At 35.3% G+C, this 27,191-nt stretch overlaps 1 protein-coding gene across 1 annotated transcript; it reads left to right on the top strand.

The window, feature by feature from the left end:
* Positions 1-1,366: 1,366 nt before the first annotated feature.
* Positions 1,367-26,225, top strand: LOC137394642 (protein Hook homolog 1-like). The gene is made up of 8 exons (XM_068081395.1): positions 1,367-1,434; positions 7,986-8,524; positions 12,773-12,916; positions 13,942-14,115; positions 15,668-15,778; positions 17,422-17,538; positions 23,199-23,246; positions 25,959-26,225. The coding sequence occupies exons 2-8, from the start codon at positions 7,993-7,995 to the stop codon at positions 26,042-26,044; spliced, it is 1,212 nt and encodes a 403-aa protein (XP_067937496.1). The 5' UTR covers positions 1,367-1,434; positions 7,986-7,992; the 3' UTR covers positions 26,045-26,225.
* Positions 26,226-27,191: the final 966 nt, after the last annotated feature.

The raw sequence follows: 27,191 nt of genomic DNA, 5'->3' as shown, positions 1-27,191 counted from the left end.
CCACTTTCACCATTCTTCATGTTCTTCAGTTTGAAAACTTTGAACTAACAAGATGACTAGGTTATTCTGTTGTATGCTCAGTTTGACGAATGAAATAATACACTGTTGTATATTGTCTTGAAACTACGAAAAAGGCTAAACTAAATAATAAGTTTTTGAAAAGTAAAAACGTCTCATACAAAACATACTTACTACATACATACAAACGTACTCAGAAACACTGTTTAGAATAACTAAAGAGTTCAATGAACTGTTAGAACTTTTAAAGCAATCTGATGACATACCATAGCTGTCAATATCAGTATTTGTGACAAATTTGCTGAAACCCTGGATAGGAGGAAGACATGACTAAGCCTTGCAATATAGTCATACTGCTTGGTGTGGTGTGGTCGTACAGCGCTGTCATGATGCACAGTCATGCAATTTGATCAGCATCAAACAGCGTGACCATACAGCATGACCACACAGCGTGGCCATAAAACTTGGTCATACGTCACAGTCATATTGCATTGGAATGGCTCATTAACATGCAAGTGGAGCATTTGTAATTATTATTAATAATTTATTAAAAGTTCAATAGTTATTGTGTAAGTATCTTTTACGTGTCGGCTCTTGCTAAAGCTGCCTATCACTACATTTGATTACCTTGTGGTATTTATAAACACTGCCAGTTCAATCAGTATCTAATGTTATTAGATTTAGTGGCTGAAACACAGGCTATGCTTTTTTATAATTTGCTTTCTCTTTATAAAGGCAAATAATCAAATCTTCATTTTTTCTACTGTGGGTCTCAGCTCTGGCTGGAAAAGTTTAGTCAGAAAATCCTAGTACTTTGTATTGAGGTTGATCTTTAGTTATGATATAAGCTAAAGCATGGTAGATATATAACTGACTGACTACCTCTTGAGGTATATTTCTGGTGCATGAGCCACTAACAAAGCAAGCGGTGAGCATTCAACAACTCTCACCCCGTTTACCGGAAGCAATGACTTGTGAGTTCCTTTCCTACGCCTGTAGGGGATGGTCTACTTTTCCTTTTGAACTGACAGATAGGCTCGAATTGCGGATTGATTACAGGCACTGACTTGGAAGGAAAGAACGCTAATGTGTTTGTATTGCGTAATGGATTCATAGGAATCCCACATGTGTGCGTTGTCTTAGGACTGCTGTTTGGGTGCATTATTAATAGATGTAAACAGTTGCATTGTAACGGTGAAAGCATAAACTTTTGCGAGAAAAGCGCTTTAGAGGGCGAGAGGGAGGAGTCTATATTCCTCTCTGCGGTTCAACTGCTTTTGTCTTGGGTCATTGGTTTTTCCCCAGTTTTCCAAGCCATCAGACATAGTATTGCCCGTCCAAACTACATGATTGTTTTTGCTTAGCAGTGCATGCATACACCTGCACACGCATTTAATCTGCTCTTGGATACTGCATGTAAGTTGTCAGATATTCAGAAATATACTATTTCTACTTTCTTTGGAGTTAGTTGACACGTCAGTAAGACAATCGCAGTGAACTGTGTTATTATTGCATTTGAATTTACCATGCTTGGATTGTCGTTTGTACTTTATTGAGAGTAACGGAGACTTAGTCATCTAGGTTTTGTAACTTTCGAACATTAGATTGTGGTGGTTCAATTTTCACAGATGTTTACCAGTGGTGACAGCAAGGGTATCGAGCACCCTCCTGTCATCAAGGCTCTCTGCCATTGGCTCAGACATGTTAGTGTAACTATGTTATTACAACCCATAGCCTCAGCTTGCAGCATGCAAAGCTGAAATCATACTCAAGATACAAGATGCGTACAAACTCACTGATGTGTTGTTTTAGTTTACTGCAGGCTAATAATAGACATAGAGAACACCTTCAGGCTAATAATAGACATAGACAACACTAATTGACTAGATTCAGAGTACATTAGGCCTATAGTTTAAGACCTTGAAGACCCGGCCTCAGATAATTTGGGATGTTGTTTTCTCATCCGATTCTGCTCCAGAGACTTAACGATGGTGTAATTGTTTCCTCCTAAATTCTGTTCAGTTAAGATATCAAAACATGACCACTTTGTTGGTAATCTTTTTTAGGTAAAATTTTAACATTTCAAGTTGATTGAACTATTAATTCTCAAGATATCATCAAATAACTGAGAGCATTTTACATCTGACGAGAACTGAAAAATGGCCGCTGACAGGACACTAGTTTCGAATAATTTACTACTACTTGAAGTTGTTTAATGAAAGCTGAAAAAGTAAAAGCTAAAAAGCTCATCAGTAGCAAAAGAATGACACTAAATTCAATTGTTTTTTTTACTTATAAAATCACACGCTATCTATCAGATTCGGTGTACAGTAATAATTCTATTACTTCAGTTACTTCTAAAACATCACTTTTGAGAGGGTGTGACATAGGAACTATTCACTCCATTTTATTGCTGTTTCTTTCACGGTTTTTTATTTAGTAAAGCAGGAACATAAACTTATCTTTCAGCTTTTTCTTTCAGAGGGGGGCTACTCAAACGAAGATGTTCCGTAGTCAGAAATTCATGCTAAGTTCAATTATAATGTTTCTACACCTATGTGTTTGCACATTTCTGAGCTAGAAAGCACTTTTGAAATAGGGGGGCAACTCCAAGTTTGCTTGGAAAACCTTACATATCAGACGAAGAAAACTATTTTATAATCTCGAAAATTTTTAAATGCTTTTATTTGAGATTAGGTGAGCCAACTCTCAGCATTTCTTAACCCATGCCAAGGATGCAGCAAGACTGCTTGTTTCACTGTCTTGATCAGTTTGTGAATGAAACCCTAGTCAGAGTGACTAAACTTAAATATGAGACGGCCAAACAGTATTCAAACAGATGGTTGATATTGGAAGAAGCGAGCATTCAATGAGAAACTGTTCAAAAAGTGCTGAGCATTGAGAACTTTGATGAGAGTGCAGACTCGTTACGTCATCATGCCTGTTATACAAAGTATTGTAACAAATTCGTTATGGAAAGAGCTGAGAAAAGACATGAGAGACAGAAAGAATGTGATACAACAGAAGAGGTGAAGCTAGATATTTATCACTTTACAAATTTATGATGATTACTCCCTGATGATGGTACTTTGGTAAGAGAAAAAGAAAATATTTTCATTTCTGTCTGCACATTTCGTGAGCAGCAAAACTAACTCTGCAGTTTATATGACATGTTATAGCCTACAATTTGGACATAAATGTATAGATAAATTAGATGTATGATCCTTCTTGGTTTTTTGCATATGACCACACAAGCTACACTAGATATTGCACGCTGTATTATGCAGAGATGACTAATCTAAAAGTATTGCATAGCAAGGTGTATGAGGCTTTTATGAAGAAGGGGTATTTTACATATCAATCACGACATCACTGTCTATTCAGCTCTATCGCTTGTGATCAATCTATTGCGCAAGCAGTTAAAAGAGACTCAAAGTCTCACGGTGGAATCATAGGGTTTACCAGGTAGTCATCGGCCTCTCAACCCTGGTCTCTATCGCACCGGAATGAACAGCTGTACATACAGACATGAAGAAGAGGCTAGTGTTTAGTGATTCGGATGCAGCAAGTTATGAGATGTGTGAACAGGCATGGAAGGCTAATGAGGAAATGAGGAAAGTCATGAAAGGCTGATAACAGCAAGAATAAATCAGTTTGCATTTAAAACCACTAGCTAGTAAATATTACCAGCGGTGCAGAAGCCTCCATTGAAGTGAAGCAGTATCTTGAAATGGTAAATGTGACAGGAGAGATACAGCTTTTAGAATTTGTCCAGAAGATGTTAAGCACCCAACAGATTGATTTCAATGCATCCATCAAGTCAGACAAGCTCGAAACCTTCAGCCTTACCTTACCTTACCATCAGCTAAGAAGAAATCAAAATAAAAAGTCGTTAAGTGTTTGCACAGACTGTTTGAGAATTTGTTAGTGCTCAGCCAACAGTGTAACTTGGGTTTGAGAAAAGTGTTATTATTCTCTCTTGGTAACATCAGCTGGTCCCTGGCTAACTCTGATGGCTCTATATTGAAGACTGTTAAGTTTTAAGTCTATATTAAGTTGGTTCTGATGGCTGCTGTTGAGAAAGATGTTGATGACCAACCATCAATTTATGTTAACCAGGATCAGCTACCAGTCTTTGACGCTGTTGTGGTTGTTGCTATGGCCAAGATTTAGACCCTGAAAGCTCCTCCAACTTTTGGCATGGTTGCAAGTCAGCTTTTGCAATGGCTAGTATTGCAAACGTGTATCACACATGTCATGTGGATTTTGTTTCTGACACATACCCTGATATCAGCATTGAAGGAGATAAGAGAAGTCATAAAAGTGTGAAAGGAAGGCAGAAGGTTGCTGTGTTTAGTCCGAACTAATCAGTACCAAAATGGTCTGAATTTTTAGCAGATGGCTCAAACAAGACTGCCTAGTGAAATTTTTGAAGGATACATGGAGCAAGTGAACTGTGAAACAGAAACTAGATCTTGTAACAGCTTTTTCTCAAGAATGCCACATGATCAGCTATGAACTTGATGGATCAATCGCTGTTAGCCAAATAAATAGTTTGACATCAGACCAAGAGGAGGCAGATACGCGCATGTTATCACATAACGCAAAGATAATGGAAGATAAACCCAGCTCAAAATTTCTAGTCAAGTGCCAGGACACAGATGTTTTCCTAAGCTGTCTATCTCTAGTGGATGAGCTGCCATCACAGGAACTCATTTACTGCTGTGGTAAGGAGCAGTTGGGATATGGAACCATAGGCTGTCTGTCTACCGTCCTCACACCCAAACGATGCAAAGCACTGCTCGGGCTCCACGCTCTAAGTAGATGCGACAGTGTAAGCGCATTCTATTCCAAAGGGAAGGTAACTTTCTGCAAGCTGCTAAAGAACCATCCTGAATTCTGTAACACACTGAAATCATTGAAAATAGATTTTGAAGTTGATGGTGCCATAAGAGAATCTATTGAGACATTCATATGCAGATTATATAGTGAAGAGACAAATTCCATCAATGAAGCACTGTATAAGATCTTCTGTTCACCGTTGCGCACATCACAATCAAACCTACCACCCACACTAGATGAGTTAAATCGTTATATATTTAGGGCTGCCTATCAGCCCGCGATATGGAGAAGAGCCAAGCAAATCATCATCAATGCTCCATCCCCACAGCAACATGGATAGTTTATGGAAGGTGGTGAGCTTAAAGCTAGATGGATGACACAACAACCAGCACCTCCTGATGTGCTCATAACATGTTTTGTCGATGCAAAACTGGGGACCAGTCTCGTCGCAGTCAGTGCAACAATACAGATCTCAAGTGTAGGACATGTGCAGATGCAGCTGCTGTAGTAATAGAAATAAAGAGGCTGGAAATGAAAGTAGTGATGCAAAAGACTCAAATGACTGTGAATTAGAAGGTTAGTATTTGAGTGGTATTGTAACCAGAGGTGTGCTTCATGTTTGATTAGAATACATTGGTATGTGTCATACTGTATAAAAGACTGACTAATTGCGATTTCACTTGCATAATAAAGCACATGGTTCAACATAATAAACATTAATGAGGAATATATGTATACTAAAATATTATATATGCATGGTGTGAGTCTTTAAAAATATTTTTAATTGTGTTTTGCAGATCTATAATGAGATACGAGTTGGGGAATAATGAGGACAAACTGTAAAGCTGCCACAATATCAGCTAAAACTGGGAATACATAATATTATATAATACGATTCTAATATTATTCTAATATTTGAATAATAAATATTCTAGTGTTATCAGAATTGATTCTAACTTAGGTTATTGCTAATTATTTAGTATTTATATGCCATTTTCATTATCACATTGCTGGTAGAAGCACATAAAACATTACAGACATTTATTTAATTAAAATAATATATTAATTGTATTGCTCAAAAATGAACAATCTGAGAGGTGTAGAAACCAGATATTTGAAATTAGCTCAAAATTCTGATCTAGATGCCACTCTTATCACATAGCCCACCTTCAAAAGGAATAAATCACTTTTTTGACAGCTTTTTGATGCCCTCATGCTGCACCACTAGCTTCGAGCTTTACAATGATATTTTGGTCAAAAATAATTGTGCTACCCTCACTGCTTTTACAGTCGATGGGAAGTTGTAAATACAGTCTAGGATCAAGAGACCTGTCGTTTCTATTTCCTTCGGTTGAGTACTTTGGAATATATTCTGCTTCACAAAACAGTAAACACTATATTAGTTTATCAATTTATCACGGAAATGTAAGGCTTGGTTATGCAAAAGATTCAACTTTTGCTTACTCAATTTACACTCTTTGTGCAACGGATTGACAAGTGCCAACAAGTTATGATAAAAAGGACATCTAGGGAGTCATCAACAGCTTATTCAGAATTAAACAGTAATTGCTACATCATAAAGCAACAGTTGGTGAGATTAGAAACACATTCATGAATTGGTAACTCATTTTTGCAGCAATTTTGTTTCATATACATATACTCAGGTTTCATAGCTAAACCCAGTACACCCTTTACATTACCTTTGCTACCAGGTGTAATAACTATCGCTAACAGCTTTGACTTTTCCTATAGAACTGAAGCAGCTTGAAAAAGCCCAACTATGCCAGCATACAGCATTTCTTTTGTTCACCACGATAAAGTGGTACTTGCAGCTAACTGCCTCGCTAATCACATAGGATAATATTTATATTACGCACTCGCTGCTATTAATCAAGCGTGTCTCTAAACCAGGAAGTAAAGACGTAGGTGAAGCCACTTTTCCCAAATGTTTGTACAGTTCCTCGACTGATGCCCTGTAATCTAGGAGTTGAGTTAACAAAAGAGTTCAGTAGGTCAAAGAAAGAGATAATTAAACAGAAATGACTTATTGGCCAATGTACAGAAAGGCATAAATGATAAGCTCTCTATCAAGAAACATACTGCTGTGGATAGATGAGACTGCTTATTAGCACGTGTGGGTAACAAAAATTGCTTTCCATTACTTGGACCTTGTTGGAATATTTTAGAGTATGGCCTTCCTGTTATGTTCCTTGCTATTAGAGTGTAACCTTGCTGTGAGAGTATGACCTTACTATTAGAGTATGACCTTGCTATTAGAGTATGACCTTGCTATTAGAGTATGACCTTGCTGCTAGAGTATGACCTTGCTGCTAGAGTATGACCTTGCTGTTAGAGTACAACTTTGCAAGTTTTAGAGGATCACCTCACATTCACTTGCAGCTCTGCATATAAGTACCTTTACTAGGTGTTTACTTTTGTCTACTCATTTTATCAACTCTTTATATCAATTTTTGGTATCTGTCTTATCAACCTATCTTATCAACTTATCTTATTAAACGATGTGTAAGTCAGATGCAACTTGATCACTGCTAACAGACACATTTAGTCATACTTCAGACAAACTTTTACATTCTAACTCCTTGCTCATATAAGCCTGCAAAGTTATAACGACAGTTGAAGAGTCCTTTAATACACCGCATATGTTTTGTTAAATTTAATGATAATCATTTATGAGCCAAAAAAACTGATAACTAGTTAAAAGAGAGAAAAAGTAGTATATCCAGAGACTAATGAAAAGATGTATATGTACATGTATATGCAGTGTTCTTAGGTATGCATGACTGTTAGCTTCAGCAAAGAAATTCCATTTAATCAAGCATCTCAACTGAATTATTAAGCAGAGTGGTTTAAGGATTGCTCACGTATCTGAACATGTTGGTAAATGTCTGGTTTCCAAATGTCTCAAAAAATTTGTGGAAGATTCTCTAACAGTTACAAAAGATTTTTGCATGTTGCGTCGGGTTTGTTGTATGCCTAGTACTATTTTGTGACAAACTGCTGCTTTTGTATGGTGCATAGCTTTGCTCATCAAATAAACTGATACAGGTTTATCCATTATCTCGGGTCTTTGTACACCATTATCCTTTATTCCTTTATTTACACAGATCCGTGATGTCTTCTCCAAAGAGTTCTGTGATATCGTCTCCGCATAATGAACTCGCAGACCTTATGGAACAATACATTTGCATACCAGGAATGCAACTCGACATGACCCGGCTTAAATATCTTCTGGAAGCCGTCGGACATGAGCTAGCGTTTGAGATATTGAAGAAGCGCTCAGGCAGATATAACTACACAGTATTTCACTGCGCAGCATTGAGAAACCACTGCGACACCATGAAGTGTTTCCTACAAGCTATAGCCCAAGAACTAAGATATGAGGCCCTTGATGTTAGGGATCATGTTGGTCAGACACCCTTGCACAGAGCTGCGGTTGCGGGTAAGAGATCATCAATCAAACAGCAGCTATCATTCCTCTCTTCACCTGAACTTCAACTAGAGTACATTCAGCTGACTGATGATGCCGGCAAGTGCGCAAGAGAGAGGGCTATTCACTTCAATGTCTTTCAAACGGCCATTTTGCTTCAGACTCAAATTCGAGAGATTTCAAACAGAATTGCAAAAAAGAAGAACTTACCAGAAGGTATTTCCAAATATTAATACATAGAGTTAGTTAATACTAGAGTGTGAGCTGTGTTAATGTACTAGGAACTATGCGAACATGATTTCAAAAGATGGCAATGGGAGTAATTTGAAACTTGCCATCAGTAATTGTGCAAGTAAAGTGCAGCAAGTAATTTACTTTGAAGGCTCAGAAATGTATGTAGCAGCCAGCAACTTCAGTTGAATGTTCTGAACTTAAATGTTCTAGACATGTTAGATGGACAGCACTGATTGGTAAATGTTGCCATTTTAACTGACGGTTGGTCCTTCGGGCACTTCAGGATTTCCTATGCGTAAAAGTTACATGATTAGGGTAAACCCTGGTCGGTCAGATTCTAATTGTAAACCCTTCACTATTATGGAGAAATATGGCAGCTTTATTGTCTTGATTGTGGTACATGAAGGTTCACAATAAGTAACAGTGGATAAGTGTGTGTAGGCAGTCATCTCCAAATGCCAAAACCCGAGACATTTATAAATATTTTAATCTGTTTAAAAACTGAGATTGCACCATATTTTAGTCAATTTTAACAGAAAGTATCGATTTTTTTCTATCAGCTGAGATGTTGTTTGTTGTTTGTTATCAGCTGAGATGTTGTTGTTCGTATTCACATCGGCTATTGCGATAAAAGTCTAGTCCTACGCGGCTCTATTCGCACATTTTTTATTTTATATTTGCTCATTATAGCTAGAACAAAATGTTAAATTTAGCTACAGATACATTATTATAAATGTTTCAAATGTTATAAATTGTCTCAAACAAAGACAATTAAAAATTTGTTATATTAGTTTCCTCAAAATGCTGTATAAACATCTGAGTACCGAATACGATTCTGCCAGTCTACGGTAATTAGGTCGTAGAGTTAACTTATTTCATCGCGGCCTTTGTATTAGCGAAGTTCTCAGTTGCAACCCACACTGAAAACTAGTTACTAAATAAAAAAGCAAGACGCACCTTTGAAAAGAATATGTTCAAATATATGGCGAAACCAACTGCATCCTTAAAAAGTCGTGTATAGTCAACGTTATTTAGTAATTATTAATATCAATTTGTAGAAACAAATTTATTGGTCATATTTGATTAGTTGATTTAAGTACAAAACAAATGGTTTTTTTAGTTGACCAAAATAGTGAACGCAAAACAACGTCATTTCCTTTGAAATCAATTAACCCACCGGTTCTGGCAAAGGATTAATAAAGCCATTTTTGCATCTGGTTGGCAGCTTTTTGCGTGGATTCACTTGTATTCACTTAGTAGTGTGGAGCATAAACTTTTTGGAGTAGCTCTTAATATCGGATCCGTTGGAGTTAATTCGAGCTATGCAAAAGTACCTGTCAACACAGCTATGATTACACTTCATAAATCCATCTATCTATCATCTATATCCAATCTATCAGACAAGGCTTGCACACAAGTGGCAACGGGCTATGATGTATTCAATAAGTTCTGCAAATCTTGTTTTGCATTATCTTAAACATTATTATTTTATTATATAATTTTTACAAGCCAAAACTTTTTGTTTCAGCAGAAGGTTTTTACTTAAAACATCCATCCAAATCGTGGCCACTCAAGTAGTTTCAGCTCATATAATAGGAAAAATTACTCTACTTCAGTAAACTCAAACTCTGTATGTATCTGAGAAACAGAATGCCACATATCATGGTTTGTGCAGCACACATTCATGTCTCTCTTTCCCCTGTATGACAGTTTCCACGCTGACACAACTGCCCCACTGTTGGCGCCTCATAAACATCCTGCAATCAATAAAACAAAGGTAATAAATATATGTCATTCATAGATATGTCATCCTATCTTGTATCCACTGAAAGCTTTCAATTTGGGAGTTAGATAGATTGTGTAATTTTCAAAATGAATAAATGTTTAACAAAAGCATAAGTAGGCCAAGCCAACAATTCGAAGCTTTCCTTCTGGGAGTTAAAGATGAGCATTGATCAATCCATTTTTCTCACTTCCTACAAGTAAGAAGTGAACATAAATTCTAATCATAAATCTAATTTACTAGCTAAAACTGCCAAAGAAAATTTAAAGTAAATATTATTGCGACATGAAATGATAAAAGGTTATGAAATGAGGATTGGTGATAGCAAAAATTTATAATTTTGTTAATTATTAAATGTATTCACGAGTAGTAAAATTATTACCTTTAGTTTAGTATGTATATAGGAGACTTAACGTTGAAGATAAATTTACCTCCATTCTCCTATCTTTCTCTGCAGCATAATGCTGCTGACGCCTGTCAGCTCTGACCATAAGCTGTCTACCTCAATCTTTAACCACTTGATGCTCAAAAAACTCTGAGTAACCTCCACTAGAACTGGAAGCATTTTTACAATTCTGTTGTACGTCAATAAAATGTGTCAATGCAGTAATTCAGTAACAATGTCAATGAATTCAGTAAATTGACTAACGATGTGCGATCTAGTAATTCAGTAAATTCACTAACGACGGAATTTTTGAGATCACAGACAACGCGTTTTACTAGTGATAACATTTATTATGAACAATAAAAAATTTCGTGCTGATGATTGGCTAAAGAAGAGATCTTATATTTATCGCTCGTGGACTCTTTTCGTATGTATCACTATATACATCACGAATAAAGCACCCGCTCAAATCTGAGCTTTAAAAAAAAATCATCTCATTCAAAAGTTTATATCTCTGAACAGGGTTAGTCTAAAAAGACAAAAATAGCATCAAATTGTAGCTGATGTTTTAGCCTTTTATTGGTCTTCATTTCATTTGAACGTTTTTTTACGCAATTACATCTTTAAGGTGTGATAACTTAAAGCACATAAATTACATAATTTTTTTATTATGTATTTCAGTACATCAGAGTGTTGGCTTTCGAATGAGCCTATATTCAATACACAAAGAATGATAGAACTATGAAAAACGGGGTGTCAAAAGTACGTCCTGCAAAAAAAAACACTCGGTTCAGGTACTCAAAATGTGGCGTCATAATTCTCATTTAGCCTTAGGTCGTCGATCCCTTTCGCTGCCATTGAGGCTGCGTTTTTCTGTGACATTCGGTGCTGTTAAACCCGGAGAGCGCTAATAATAAATTAAGATTCTAGATAATCAACAATGCCCGCGATCGTGCTAACGACCGACCAATACAAACACATGTTCTGGGTTAATTAATTATGCTTCAATAAATGTACTGTCGTTGATAAAGGTAATAAAGGTAATCACATCGATTAAATTACGACCTGCAGCGGCTGCGTGGCCCTAGGACTAAATGTCAATCGCACTTTCGCGAGATCACGCAATGTTTGAAATTAATTAGTCTCAGTCGTCACCCTTAACATCGCATTAAAATAAAGAGCTAGTGCATAATATCATCGGGAAAATATAGTATGGTTCTTGGAGTCTGAGGTACTTATCATAGAAATAATATGTACATGGAGAACTAATAACACTGATTCCTTTGTCATCTTCAATCGTTCTCTGGAGTTGTCCTACCTCCGCCTGCCACTAGCGTCATTATCGTCACTTTCGTAGTTGATAAATAAGCGGTAAGAGCACACAACAACGAATATGAGAATTGTGACGTCACAATTTTCGAGACTATGTCAGTAAACTTTTTCGCGGTAGAGCTCTGGGGAAATCCTATAAACACCAACCAATGTCTGTCTCACCATGGCAAACAATAGCTCATTCGAAAGCCAAGACTCTGATGTATTGAAATACACAATAAAAAAAATTATGTAATTTATGTGCTTTTACACTTGCATTATACCAAAATAGAAAAAAAACTTAGATATATTTTTATGCAAGTTGACTGAATTCGTCAAAACTCAAAATCCCTTCAGGAACCAAGCAATTGTCCATGCTTTAATTTACTGGTGATTGTGTTCAATTCACTATATACCCTGAATTAACAAACCTGTAGCATTTCATGAAATCTTTTGTGTAAAAAATGGAATAGTAAACGATTAATACTAATAATTAACAATAGACAAGCTTTATAGAAATCATAAAACAATTTCACTTAACAAATGTCAGAGCAAATTCTTGACTACAACAAAACAAAGTGTAGTTTGTATTAAAAAGTTATATCAATAACAATATTTTTTGCGGCTTAAGCTAGTTTGGCTTGCTTTCCAACTTTTGGCCACTTTTGGAACTGAATCTACAGCAATAATATTCAAAACAAAAGCTTTTGACTAATGTGTTAGAGTCTTTTACCTACCATATGTTTGCTAGTGCAAGTCAACCATACTGAGGAAGATGGTGTTTGGGTACTAGAGCTCAACTTTCAAGAGCAAAGGAGACGATATTACAAGATAAAAGCAGAGTATGATCAGACATTAATGGACAATGTCAGTCTCAGTTTGGAAGCATTACAAGGTTTGACTGTATAACTCACACAGTGTCATCTAAGTTTGACCGTATGACTCACACAGTGTCATCTAGGTTTGACTGTATAACTCACACAGTGTCCTCTAGGTTTGACCGTATGACTCACACAGTGTCATCTAGGTTTGACTGTATAACTCACACAGTGTCATCTAGGTTTGACCGTATAACTCACCCAGTATCATCTAGGTTTGACTGCATGACTCACACAGTCAACTAAGTTTGACTGTATGACTCATACAGTGTCATCTAGGTTTGACTGTATTACTCAGACAGTGTCATTTAAGTTTGGCTGTATAAATCCCTCAGTGTCATCTAAGTTTGACTGCATGATTCACACAGTGTCATCTAGGTTTGACTGTATAATTTATACAGTGTCATTTAGGTTTGATCGTATGACTCACACCGTGTCATCTAGGTTTGACTGTATAATTTATACAATGTCATTTAGGTTTGACTGTATGACTCACACAGTGTCATCTGTATAAGGCTGGATGTATAAGAAGAAGTATGAAAGCTGGTTAGTGAGTGAATCTGAAATATTTGTTAAATGGAAATCAAAGAGCGTTTCAGTGTGTCGGACTAGTTACTCGTATATCTTTTATGCTTTTCTAAGAAGTATTGAGGTGTGAGTAAGAGATTAAACTAAATACAGTGTTTTTGCTTGTTTGCTAATTAACAATTAATGGGAATGTTTTTCCAGTTATGTTTTTTTAGGCTGAATGCACCCTCCAAGCATTAAATTAGGGGTATCACATAGGCGGGCATAGGATTGGTTCATTAGCATATTTAGGCAGTAAATTAAGAAATAAATTATTGGTTAATCATGCTTTTTAAAGTTTGTTTACAATGACAGCAATTAATTAGCAGTAGAGCAGTTTTTTATAGCCTCTACAGAAACTGTCATGTTTGTCAGTTACAAGTACATTTAGTTGAAATATGCAGCTTTAAACTCCTAAAGCTGATTGCTACAGGATATAAAATAAGTTAAAAACCTTCAAGACCCTAATTTTTAGAGAGGAAGAATGGGCTGCAAAAGTTAAAGAGCGATGCAGAATGCAGCTGTGAAGATATCAACAATCATCGCACCGAACTGTCTAACGCTGAACAAGCTGCAGACGTTTCAAATAAAGATGAACTTCTCGCTCGCCTTGAGAAATTGCTGAACCTACACAGAAGGCTGTGTCAAGGTTAGTAGATATTTATCTTTATTTAGTAAAACTAGCACTAGTTGGTCTCAGTTGAAGTCAGAGAGCAGTGATAATATTCTCATAATGTCATCAACCATGCTTTAAGCCAAAACTATAATATGTAACATTCTAGGATCTATCACAATCAAAGCAAACACTGTTTTATATATCATGCTATTTAAATATGTTATTAGGAATACAATAAAAATTGTTATTCCAGCTTTACAGCAAATAACAGAATCACTATAATAAATGGTCAAGCGTGTTGATTCCTACACAGCTGATCCCAATAGATACAATGAACAGAGATCATGATTGGGAAAGTGACTACAGTTAAGTTGAATTGAGAGGCAGAGTGAGAATGATGGGCAAAGATAAAAAGCAACTACCAAATTAAAAAGGTCCACATCGGGTTACATTGTAAACAATTCTAAATAACCTCATATAAGAGTCTCACACATGGCCCGTCAACCAAACGCTATCTTTTTCTACTGAGTTGATGAACTCAAGATCAAGTGAGATATAACGGATAACATTGTTCTCTCATTTGTTACTATTGTGTGACCAGTTCCATGGTATGACTCATTGTTTGCTTCTCTGCATGTTGCTGAAAAAGAGTATCCCTTGTATAGGATATAATGGCTATGTAATACTTTGAGAACAGTTATACATGTATATGTATAATCGGAATAATCAAGTTCAACGTAAAACATTTAAGCCTGCAGGGCAATACGTATATCCTCAACAGGGGATAAAGAAACAAGAGAGTACCTGCTCTTCTTGTAGTAATATAAGTTTATCTTTGAAAACTCTTGAACGGTATAGAATATTGTTTAATAGTAGGGGAGGATAACTCAGGGTAATGTTCCTTTTTGCAAATATTTCAAAAAGATTATAACTAATTTTGGAGTAAAAATGGATATGTGAGCAAACAAAGCATTCATTACACATAATTCTTGTAAGCAAGTTTTTTTTCTTACAAGGCCTGCTCAGGGCAACTGTGAATAGTGAGGAATGGAGACACTAATAAATTTCTATTGGGTCATGTAAACAACATAGCGCTGCACTGATTGTATGAGTCAGTCATTGTAAGTAAAGCTGCCTTGTTATTTTCTATCATGGTAGTGTAGCATCGCTACTTATACTATGTTTTTCGATTACTAAAAATTCAAGTCTTCAACCATAATTCCAAATAAAAATGGCGGACCATTAACAACATGACTGTATAAACATCAACAACATAAAGAGTAGATAAGCATACTATGTCTATCTGCTGTGTTGGTATAGAAAAGATGTGTGTCCAAAAGATTTCTGTCCCATTTAGTGGCTTGTGCTATTTCACAACAACAACATACATCTATGCCAACTTTTATTGAGATTTTCACACAAAATTACTCCGTAAACTGTAAATCTAGTTTTTTTCTGTCAAATTATTTATTGTAAATCCAAATCTTTCTACTATCCAAAATGAAAGTGAAATCCAAAGTGAAACCATCAAAGTGGTTCTAGAAAGAACAGTCTACTCATGGAGAAACCTTGCTGATTGTTGTAGAGTTGAATGTGCTTGCTCGGCAGCTAGACATGCTGTCCCTTGTCCGCAGACAATCTCAAAAGATTGAAGATCTCTCTGTGAGTTTGCAACACAAAGAACAGCAGCTTAAAGGTAGTCTTTAGTATCATTAGTACTTCTATAGTTCTGTTATGCTACAAAGATGTAACAACATACAGACCGGAAGTGTGACTTTTATTTCTTCGAATTATGTCGTATAACATTATGTAATATGACTATTAGTTAAGGTAGCAACTTATTCATAATGAGAGGATACACAGAAGGCAGTTATGAGCCAGGCTATACAATTATTTAATTTATTGGGTGGTAAGAAAGAATGATTTTAAGAAAACTCTTCAACGTAAACCATAAAATTCTGATTCTTTTCGACAAATGCGATTCACAAGATCTCATTGGCCAGTCATCAAGGTCAAAGCTAAATAAGGGTCAAACACTTTCAACTATGGCAACCATGAATACAGAAGTCTAACCAAGGCATGTCTAGTTATAAAAAGTTTGCCGTTTAATTTCTGCCATCCCGTGTGACTTGTCACTATTATTCAAGGTTATTTGACTTTGTGCTCTAGACAGCCTTGGCAACATTGACCTCTAGACAGCCTTGGCAACATTGACCTCTAGACAGCCTTGGCAACATTGACCGACTGCAGACCAGCCATCTTGGTTATAGTTTATTTACAAGATGGCCGATAACGACTCGCAGGAGCTATCAACCTTGGGCCTCCACCCAGATAGTTTGCTACAAGGGATTCAGTGTATTCCAGAAATGACATCTTTAGTTCAAGCATATTTTGAGGAAACTTTTAATGGCCTTAGAATATATTTTCAAAAGTGACTGCTTCCCTCCCTGTAGCTACGTGTGTTGTAAAATGCCTTGCTACAGCGCATACTGTAGGTCGTTTAGTGTCCCCATAGATATAGTAAATCTGGGTTTACTATATCTATGAGTGTCCCTTACGCTTGCGTTAGTCATCGTAACGTGATAGCGTGATAGCATCCCTGGCTTCAATTGACTGGTAATAAAATTGATTTATTGCATCCTTGAATTATTTTGTCAGTCAGATAGCAGTGTGTGAAGCTGGAGTTACTTCCTGCTGGTGTTACCATCAACTTCGGCTCAGCTGATCAATTCAAACAAGAGATGACTGCAGATTTTCCCTGAGCATCTGTTTTCAATTTCTTAAAAAAAACTTTTGCATTGAACCCAACAATTTTATCTTTTGTTTAGCAACTTTTGTAATATCCCTACTCTATATGACAAAAATGTCATCTTTGGTTTTTTATAGAAAGGAAAGGTAGAATCTGTTTCCTACAAACAACTTTCGATAAAACGCTAGCAATAATCAAATACAAAAGCCAATATGAGCATGATAATTTTATTCTCATTTAGACACTCATGAGTTTCAGGTCATGTAATTCTATAAAACAACTCATATTATGATGATTCATTTTATGAATGCAATTTATTTTATTATTTATTATTTACTATAATTTATTAAAATGCAGTTTATGAATTAATATATAATTTCTTGTCAACAAGATTAATTTATCATTTTGTTAATCATGAATAGTAAAAACAGATAAAGGGCACCTTGGGGATAAAAATGATGTTAAGTTCTGTCGCTGTTTTGCTTTTCTAGAGAGTTACAGCACTTAAGCTATAAATTTTCATTAGCTATAAGTGTCTCCATCCTTCTGCATTGGTAATTTAGCCTTTTGTAACTAAGTTATCATTACAGACCAGAAGGAAAGGCTGACCGCTCTCGAAGAGAGCCAGAGACAGGTGAAGGACGTGGCAGCATCAACAGCCCATGAAATGAGAGAAAAGGCAGGTGCTTGTAAGGACAAGCTGTCTGGTGAGTTTAATTAACTTCTTTATTGAAGGTTAATGGCAGTATTTCATAATACAAGACTAATATTATAGTATCTGGTCATATTCAATATGCATTAATGACAGTATTTCATAATACAAGACTGATATTATAGTATCTGGTCATATTCAATATGCATTAAGAGAAGCGAGAATGCTACAGTAATGCTCATCCGTTTTTTTGTTTTCTGCAGGTTTAATTTGTTTGCTGATGATTATATTTTACACTAAGTGGTTGCAAGTAACATATTTTACAATTTTTATCTGCAATAATTTTTATGTTCTCTGGCAATTTATAGTCTTTTATGATATATTACATCATGATCTCAAATAGTCTGTTGTAATATATTATAGCATATAGTGGTATATTGCAGGATGTTGTGATATACTAGCTAGTGTTACGGTATATTTATGCAGACTTGATTAGACACGCATGCTTTCCAAAATTTTCAAGTTGTAGTTACATGTATCTTTAACTGCACCAGGGTTAGCTTTGATCATGTTTGCTAAAGCAGGGGCTTCTTGACTTCATGCCAACTTGTTATATTTGGTGGCAACCATAGAACACAAGATTTATATACTAGAACGATATAACTGAGCTCTTACAAAGCTAAACTAAACACTGTATAACAATAGTACCTTGGCAGTCTAGCTGTGAGTGATCATCAAGTAAAGAGATAAAGCACAGAGAATAAGTACGTGCACAATTATTCTAAACCGCTGTAAGGTGGTGAATTGTGCAGATGGTAAAGTGTTGGCTACCAAGCTGAAATTTATCTCAACATCTACTTCCACAGAGAGTTTTAAGACTGAATTCATCAACTATTCACCATGGTCCTCGATTCAGCTTAATAACAAACTACTAGCTATGGAAAAATTATTGTCTGCTGAGCTCAAAGAACTTAAGAATTCTTATGCAGAGACAACAAAATGAAATTTTCATGTCCAAAGTCAACGACCACTGAAACACTCAACCAATGCTACAGTGTGTTCAAACCCAGAAAGTAAATTCGGCAACAAACAAAATATGCCTTCATGTTCAAATCTTATGCTAATGGATGTTGATCAACGTATTCCGCAACAGCTGTCAAGCAACCCGCTCAACCTAAACAACAGAAAACTGCTTTTGTTGGAAACAACAACATTGTGGTTTCAATTGGACTAAACTCGTCTCTCCATAAATCATTTAACCAAGACAGGTACAGAAAGCTATTAACAATCAGTGCGAGGCCAACCATCACTGAACTCGTAACTCGTTACAACTTCAAGTCAGACAATCCTAGGATTATGATTCAGTTCCGATTTTGGGACATCACAAAATTAGTTACAGATTGCTGGAAATTTGATCTGTTTGATGGATCATCCTGTAAACTGTCCATTGATCCGGATCCTCTTAAAGAGAATGTAGCTATTGTTAAGGGTGTTTCACTTGATGTAGATGACAATAACATTAATCAAGATATCAAAGATACTGACCCTGATGCCTCTATAGAAAGATTGTTCAAAGATAGTAAAATATTGAAATCCTCAAAGGTTACAGGTTGACTTGCAACAAAATTCACATTACATATGTTTGCTATCAAAAGATTCACCATGTCTTACTCTGCTGTGTTGTAAGGGCAAAATTTGTGGAAATGTGATTACAAGCTCTTAAAAGCTCAAAAATGAACAATTAATCACCGCCATCACGAAACCGCCGTAGATTGGAATCAGTTTATTTCTCTGACGTAGTTAATCCGTTTAGTTATTGTTTTGACACGTGATGTTGTCACGTGAATTGAAAGACCAATAAAAGGCTCAACATAAAACTTCTCATAGCATTAGTTTATGACAAACACTTCGGGTTTTACCGAGGACCTCGTATCAAATATAGATGCTCGCTACTTTACAGTTTTGTTTCAGCTTCGTCTAATCGTCTAGTCGTAATCTGATCATGTGACCCATACTTCCTGCCAAACAGCGCAAATAATTTCTGAAGCATTTTTCGATTATCACAGGTAACCAACAGGCTCATCATCAGACATCGTTTATCAAACATTATATGTACTCTTTTGAGCTAAGGTTAAAAAGTTAAACAATTTTCACGGTAGGTTATAAGATATCAGTGCTAAAAGTGACAGCATTACAATGATGATGAAATAGACGCGTAAGAACAATAGACATGGTTTTATTGAATGCGTGAAGTATATTTGCGCAAATATTTCGACGAATGAGGTTGCATGAAAGTGTAAACAGAAGCCATCTCGTTCATCTACGTCCCACTTGAGCCGTTTGGAAAGAGATTCTAATCTACAGCGGTTTTGTGATGGCCACAATTCACTGTTCATTTTTGAGTTTTTAAGAGCTTTTAATCACATTTCCACATATTTTGCACTTACAACACAGCAGAGTAAGACGTGGTGAATCTTTTGATACCAAATCACTGTAATGTGACTTTTGTTGCAAGTCAACCTTCAAGTTTTCTTCATCGTCACTCTGCCAAAATGCTATCTCACATGGAATAAGTATATCATCAGCTCATTATTCATGTCATGCTGAACCTTTAAATGATAGATCTCTCTAAAAGATTGTCCATTGCCCATTTAAATATCAGAGTTTTATTTTCTAAAATGGATGAAGTCAAGTATTAGATTTTCAAGTATAAATTTAAAGTTATTTGTTTTTCTGAGGCATTTCTCTTAGCTAGACATGGGGATGATTACTTTGAAATTTGAAATTGTTTGTTTCAAAATAATATGATAAGAAATGATAAGAAGTATAACCAAGGAAGTGGCTTGTTATGCTATATTCACCACTCCATTAATTTCAAGCGGTTTTTTGGTATTTGCTAATTGGTGCTGATAGTCTTTCCAGTAAAGTCATTCTAGCCATTTCGAGACCTTACAAAGTGTATTTTGTTTATAGACCTGCAAATTCAACAGTAGATTGGATAACAAAATCTTCAGACTGAAAGAGTATTACATTTTTACATTACAGTTTTTGTGAAAGATTGTTACAGCAACACTAAAAAATTGTTTGTACTGTGTAATTTCAATGTCAACTTGTTGAACACAAAAGAGGGGTTCAATTGGAAAAACAGAACATGTAATCCATTGTCTTTAAAACAGCTGATTGGCGAACTCACAAGTGTTACTGCAAACTTCTCGACATTGATTGACCATGTTTACACAAATTTTGCTCATTGCACCAAGTTTTCCGGAGTACTTAAATAGTCTATGTGTGATCATAATTTGTTATTTATTGTAAGAAAAATTTGTGTCACACATAACTCAATTCTTCCAAAACTTACTAATACAGTAGCGATTACTCTGGATTCGTGCCTGACAATATTTTGAATGAGATTTCCTCCATCAGTTGGAATGATATTTTGATTAAAAAGAACACTAATGACATGACTAACCTATTTAATCAAAAGTTTTCTTTGGCTGTCAATAAGTTGGCACTTCTTAAAACTACAAAAGTCAAGTCAGAATCTTTACCTATCTGGCTTGACAAAAAGGTACAGCAAAATATAAAGCTGAAAGAAAAATTGAAAAAATGCAGAAATTGGATTTCTTCCAAAAAACAGCACAATTTTGTCACGAATCTCAATAAAATCTATTGAAGAACTTATTAAACAGTCAAAGCCTGGTGATACGCATAAGCTTTGGCAAGCTATGAATGTGAAAGATATAAACCTCAAAGCTGTGACAATTGTTTGTCAACTTCAGAACTTAACTCACATTATGTGTCTATTGCAAGTAAACTTTCCAGTTTAGTTTTACCGTCATCTAGTTCTTATTTGTCTTGTTGAAACATTAAGTTGAAGACCGCATTGAATGAGTTTCCAAAATTTACTCCTCATGGTATTGTAAAATACATCAGTAACATATCTAATTTCAAAGCATCAGGTTTAGACAATATTTCCGTAACAATGTTAAAAGCAACTCTTCCATTCATTGTACCAATTATCGCCGATGTTTAACAAAATATTGATTGATGGCTTTTTTCCTTCGGCATGGAAGCATACACGGTTTCCTCCATTGCTCAAAGGAGGAGATGATAGCAACCCATCAAATTTCCGCCTTATCTCAGTACTCCGTATTATATCTAAAGTTTTTGAAAAGCCCTTAAATATTCACATCTACTCTCATTTGTCCAAAAATGATATTTTACATCCCTATCAGTGTGGTTTCAGAAAAGTCACTCATGCCCTGGTGCTGTTCATAAACAGATCTCAGACTTTTTAGATCTTAAAACAAGGGATGAAAATATGTGCTTAATGTTTTTGGATTTCAGCAAAGCTTTTGACTGTGTCAATCACAAAATATTATTTAATTATCTGACATTAGCTGGTTTTAGAAGTAAATCCCTGCAAATACTTCAATCCTATTTTCACAAAAGGGGTCAAAAGGTTGCCATGAATTACAATGAATCCTTGATGCAAAAAATAGACGTTGGTGTTCCACAAGGGTCTCTTATTGTTCCAGTATTGTTTTTAATATACATGTATATATATATAAATGATCTTCTCAGATTTAATCCAAGAGGCTTTGCCTACGCTGATGATACTGTCTTTGTGAGTCATCACAAAGATGTGCAACTTCTTGAGGCAAACTGCAATCTTATAATTCACAAATTATCAGCAACTGATGTACTTCAAATCACATGACAATCAATTTACAAAAATTGTATTTTCTTCTTTATAATACTAATGAGAATCTTGGCAATAGCTTCACTCTTAAGTTTAATAATCAATCTATCATTTGTAGATGTGAGACAAAATGGCTAGGTTTTGTTTTGACAGATCGACTCTCTTGGAGTAATCGTGTTGACACGATTTGTAATAGTCACAAAGTCATTGACCCTGATCCATGCAGTTTCGCAGGCCATACATACACTCAAAATCTGTCATTGCATTTTATTATCAGTTTATCTTCTGCCATAGTATATATGGTATCCACATTTATTATAATCTAGCTCCTAGACATGTCACAAATGATTTATTTTTGTTGAAAAAAAGAGCATTTCGACTAATTGCAAATCTAGATCACATTCCAACATATCTTACTCCAACAAATGATCTTTCCAAATCTTTGCATCTTCTTACTCTGCCTATGCTAGATATTTATTTTACTTTAATTAAAGAGTTTATGATTGTTCATGGTTTGTGTGCTCATTTTTTACATGACAATTACAGGCTCTCAACTTATTTCAACTTTCATGATATGAACAAATTGCATACAACCACTACCAATTATTTTGAAAATATCATTGCCGGCTGCTTTAACGATCTTCCATCTAATATCCGTTTTTAGCAGAGAGAGGCATTTTAAACACTACTTCTCAAAATATTTATTCAATTTTAATGATCAACTTGTTGCCATTTTCTGTTTCATTATTGTCAAATGGCATAAATTGAAAAACATTTCTATTGGAAATGAAATTATTGCCAATAAAGTGCTAATAAAATGAGGCTACTCCATGAAGTGACTCTATTAGTAATACTCATTGGATCATTCTATTGTATCACGCTATAAGTTTATCTATTGCCTCTTTGTGTGCACTTAGTTAACGTGATCTTGCTATATCTGGTGGTATATAATAGTATAAACTAACAGGAAACACCTTTTCACCATGTCACTTCCTTTCTTTCTGTCACACTAGATGCTGTTGAGAGGATAGACTATCTAGAAAAGACCGGACTGCCTACAGGTAAGTAACTATTATCTTATCTTGTAATGTTTTCAATTGTCTGAGCTTCACGAGAACCGTAAGTTCCCAGCATGCTTCACGTGTATTGTAAGTTCCCAGCATGCAATGGCAAATCCGATTATTCAGTGATTTTAAAGCCAAGCTTCTCATTGATATTTCATACCATCAGCTCGTTTCAACTTTCACGATATGAACAAATTGCATGCAACCTTTAACAATTATTTCAAAAATATTATTGCTAGTTCCTTTAACAACGCTCCACCTAATAGTTGTTATCTGAACAGAAAAAGGCATTTCGAACACTATATGTCAAACCATTTTATGTAAACCTATTCACTTAATTTGATCGACTAACTTTTGCCTTTCTTCCATGGCATACTTTGGAAAACATTTCTGTTTGAAATTAAATTAATACCAATCAAGTAATAAAAATAATATATATACATATATATATAATAAAATTCGATATGATGCAAAACGTATTTTGGTGCTTATGTCATAAATTAGATCGAAATAATATTGCTATACAAACATATCTTATAAAATTACATTCTGAAGCATTTTGGCTGAGTGAACACCTTATTGTGTAATAAAATCTACCATGGTGAGCTAGCTTTTAAACAGCCTTAAATAAAGTTAAAGGTTAGTCAACAGCTGTAAGAGTAGTTTCACAGGAGTTGCCCAGTGCCACAATACTTCTGAATTATAGGAGAACACAACTCCCTTGTCTTATATGTGAGCTTTCATCCAGTGAAAATTTATTACATAATATGGGCATTCTTGAATAAATAGCGCTTTTTCCTCAAACAATCCACATCTCTCAGATGTAGATGACACCACATCTCTCAGATGTAGATGACTCCACATCTCTCAGATGTAAATGACTCCACATCTCTCAGATGTAGATGACTCCACATCTCTCAGATGTAGATGACTCCACATCTCTCAGATGTAGATGACTCCACATCTCTCAGTTGTAAACTTAGATGACTCCAGATCATTTGCTGATTGGGCTAATTGTATGGAGAGATACTTTGACAGTTAACTGCAGTGCTCAAAGATTGTTGGGTGACTTTTCCTGCTATGTATAGACCTAGAATTTAGCGACGATAAGCTTACTGATATCGTCATTAAATAAATAAAAAAATCACTTTATGGTTTCCTCTTCTGTATTAAACACTTGTCATATGCTCTCAATACCTATCGAGACCATACTTTTTTTACATTAGGAATAATGTGAATCACGTGACACCAAAGTATTATGTGTATGTTTATGTCAAAAACAGAAAACAGGAAGCATTCTCTTTGGTAGCAGTGTACATATATGTTAGAAAAGTTACTTATAGAACAAATTATTTTTGCAAGTTTTAAACTAATCCTCTTGTTGAGGCTAGGTATGTTTAGTGGTTAGGTTTAGTGGTTATGTTTAGTGGTCATGTTTAGTGGTTATGTTTAGTGGTCGATCTATCATGAGGTAGGCTAGAACATGAGTTGTCAGTGAAGGTTTTGCCCAGAAGTGGCAAAATGGCATTTGGATTAAAACAGTACAAGGGGGGATCTACTGTGGTGCATATAATATGTCTGTTTTATAATAGCATCGTTATGTAGCTAATACTACGAAACATTTTTTATGGTAGTTTGCAGAAATGATGGCTAATTTCTGCACAGCCAAACCAAATGGCTGTTAAGGTTTTGTGATTGATTTTGTCTTGATTTTATTTTATTGCACAAATGTTTGTTAACTTTCTGTTTACATGTAATCTTGATATACATAGTATAAGGAACATTATAAAACACCAATTTAATTAATCATATCTAATGTCAATTTTTACCTCTAAACTTGTTGTTTGCTGCAAATAAATGATTACACTTTTTTGGGCTCAAACACACCTCTCCTTTATTCTAAGATGCCTAAAATTCAAAAAGTTCCGCTAGCGCGGGGCCAGGTAAGGGGTCGCCCCGCGCACCTCCTTCCTCTCTAGATATATTACACAAATTTTGCACCACACACTTTTTTTCCTAGATCCGCCCCTGCAGTAGATAGTATATTTTGTTGTTATAGACAGTCTTTGGACCTGAATTTAAGAATCGCCAGGCAGCATTTTGAGGCTTATTCAAACATATTCATAAGTTTGTACACCGTTCCTACTTGAACAGTCTTAACCTTTTTGATGACTATCCTGGGGTACCCTTTAGTTTGGTCAGTGCTGGCCATCTGGCATGCTCGTTAGTGTCTTTTAGGCTAGTGTAGGCTTTTATTGTGTCCATTTATTTATGCTTAGGCTTCCCTCTTTTTGTATCATATATAATGTATTTGTTTTAATTTTATGAGTATTTATTTGAGCCATGAAACAAATTAACCAGAATACAATGCATTCCTTTAATCATTTTTGTTTTAGAATACAACTGATTTTAACGTATGAACAAAGCTGTGAAACTAATTACCTTTGTATATCACTCATTTCGTTGAATCTGCTGCTTTTCAACTTTAGTGAAAATAAGTTTGTTATCATCTCAGTTGAGTAATTTCCAAAAATTATTATTTTGATGAAAATGTACTTGTATTAAAAAGTGTTATTTGTACTACTCTATAGATATCAGGATCAATATTTTATATCGAGCAGTGAAATAGGAAAACCAAGACTAAATAGTTGGTCTAATAAAAATATTTATTTATGTGACAGTGTAAGTGTGAAAGTATATTTGTTGTAGTCGGAAAGAGTAAAGACCAGCCATTAGATGACCAAAGAACAGTTGTTTTACACGTGCCAACAGATGAGCTGATGCTGCAGGAGTAGTCTTTCCTTTTATCTCCTAGTTTGTTGAAAGTTTTTTGTTAAGCGTGTGATGTAACGAACTTTTTTTAAACTGTAATTTAGACAAATGAAGAGATAATCCATGCAAATAATAATTTATCATTCTTGCTTTATTATTGGTATTATTGCCATGCTAGAAGTAATAAATATTTTGTTAAATCTATAAAAAAATGGCAGGTTTAATCAGGTTAAGCAGGTTTAGCAGGTCTAACTATATACAATCTACATAGTTTCTGACAAACTTCATAAAAAGAGACCAATGTACTCGTTGGCAGCAGGCAGCCCTAAACCTATTTGAAGCGTGGAAACACAGTGATTGAAACTCAGCATGAAAACACCGGTATGCACAATATAGAAATTGACAGAACTATTAATTTGTAAGAAATAATAAGCTAGGGAACTGAACACAAAATAAGATTAGTAAACAAGTTCCTTACTCACCAAGCCACAAAATTATAGCAGATAAAACAAACGACGAAATATATGAGTAATTGTAAAAAAAATAGTCACGCAGTTATAAAAATACTCAACTGCAAGGGTGTTTCTCTTATCTCATACACTCGTGCAGAGTTCATTTACTCAATGCATTAAAACCACACAAGTTAATCCTAATATCATAACAATGTCACAAAAAAGGACACAAATACTTCTAAGCTTTATTTACCAACTAAACAGTCATGCCCCAGTGATCTCTCTAGCTAAAACTATTATTTTATTGACGGCATTTTTAAACACAACTTTATCATTTTGTTTCAGTAAATGATAGATTAAATATTTTGTATCATACGCTATTTTTCTTATGCAGAAGAAACCATTTGTGAACTTTGTCAGGACATAAAAGCCCGCTTGGTTGGTTCTTGCGTTGACCAAGGGCCCTTATCGCTGGAGCCCTATCTGGTTCAGAGGAAGGGCAGTGCTTTAATACATCTGGAAAAAGAGCACTATGAAAACCAATTTCAGTTAAAAACCCCCTTTGCCATTGTAAATTTATGTGGGAGTGAACAATCTAAACTGTAAAATGAAAGATTCTACTCTGAATAATATAATAATAACAATAACAGTAACAACAATAATAATAATAGTATTGAAGCTAGAAGACCAGACCTGATACTAATAAACAAAGAAACCG

Source organism: Watersipora subatra, chromosome 4, assembly GCF_963576615.1.
Source record: "Watersipora subatra chromosome 4, tzWatSuba1.1, whole genome shotgun sequence".
NCBI classification, from domain to species: Eukaryota; Metazoa; Bryozoa; class Gymnolaemata; order Cheilostomatida; family Watersiporidae; genus Watersipora; species Watersipora subatra.
The sequence above is the reverse complement of the archived record's forward strand: the minus strand, read 5'-3'. Positions and strand labels throughout refer to the sequence as shown.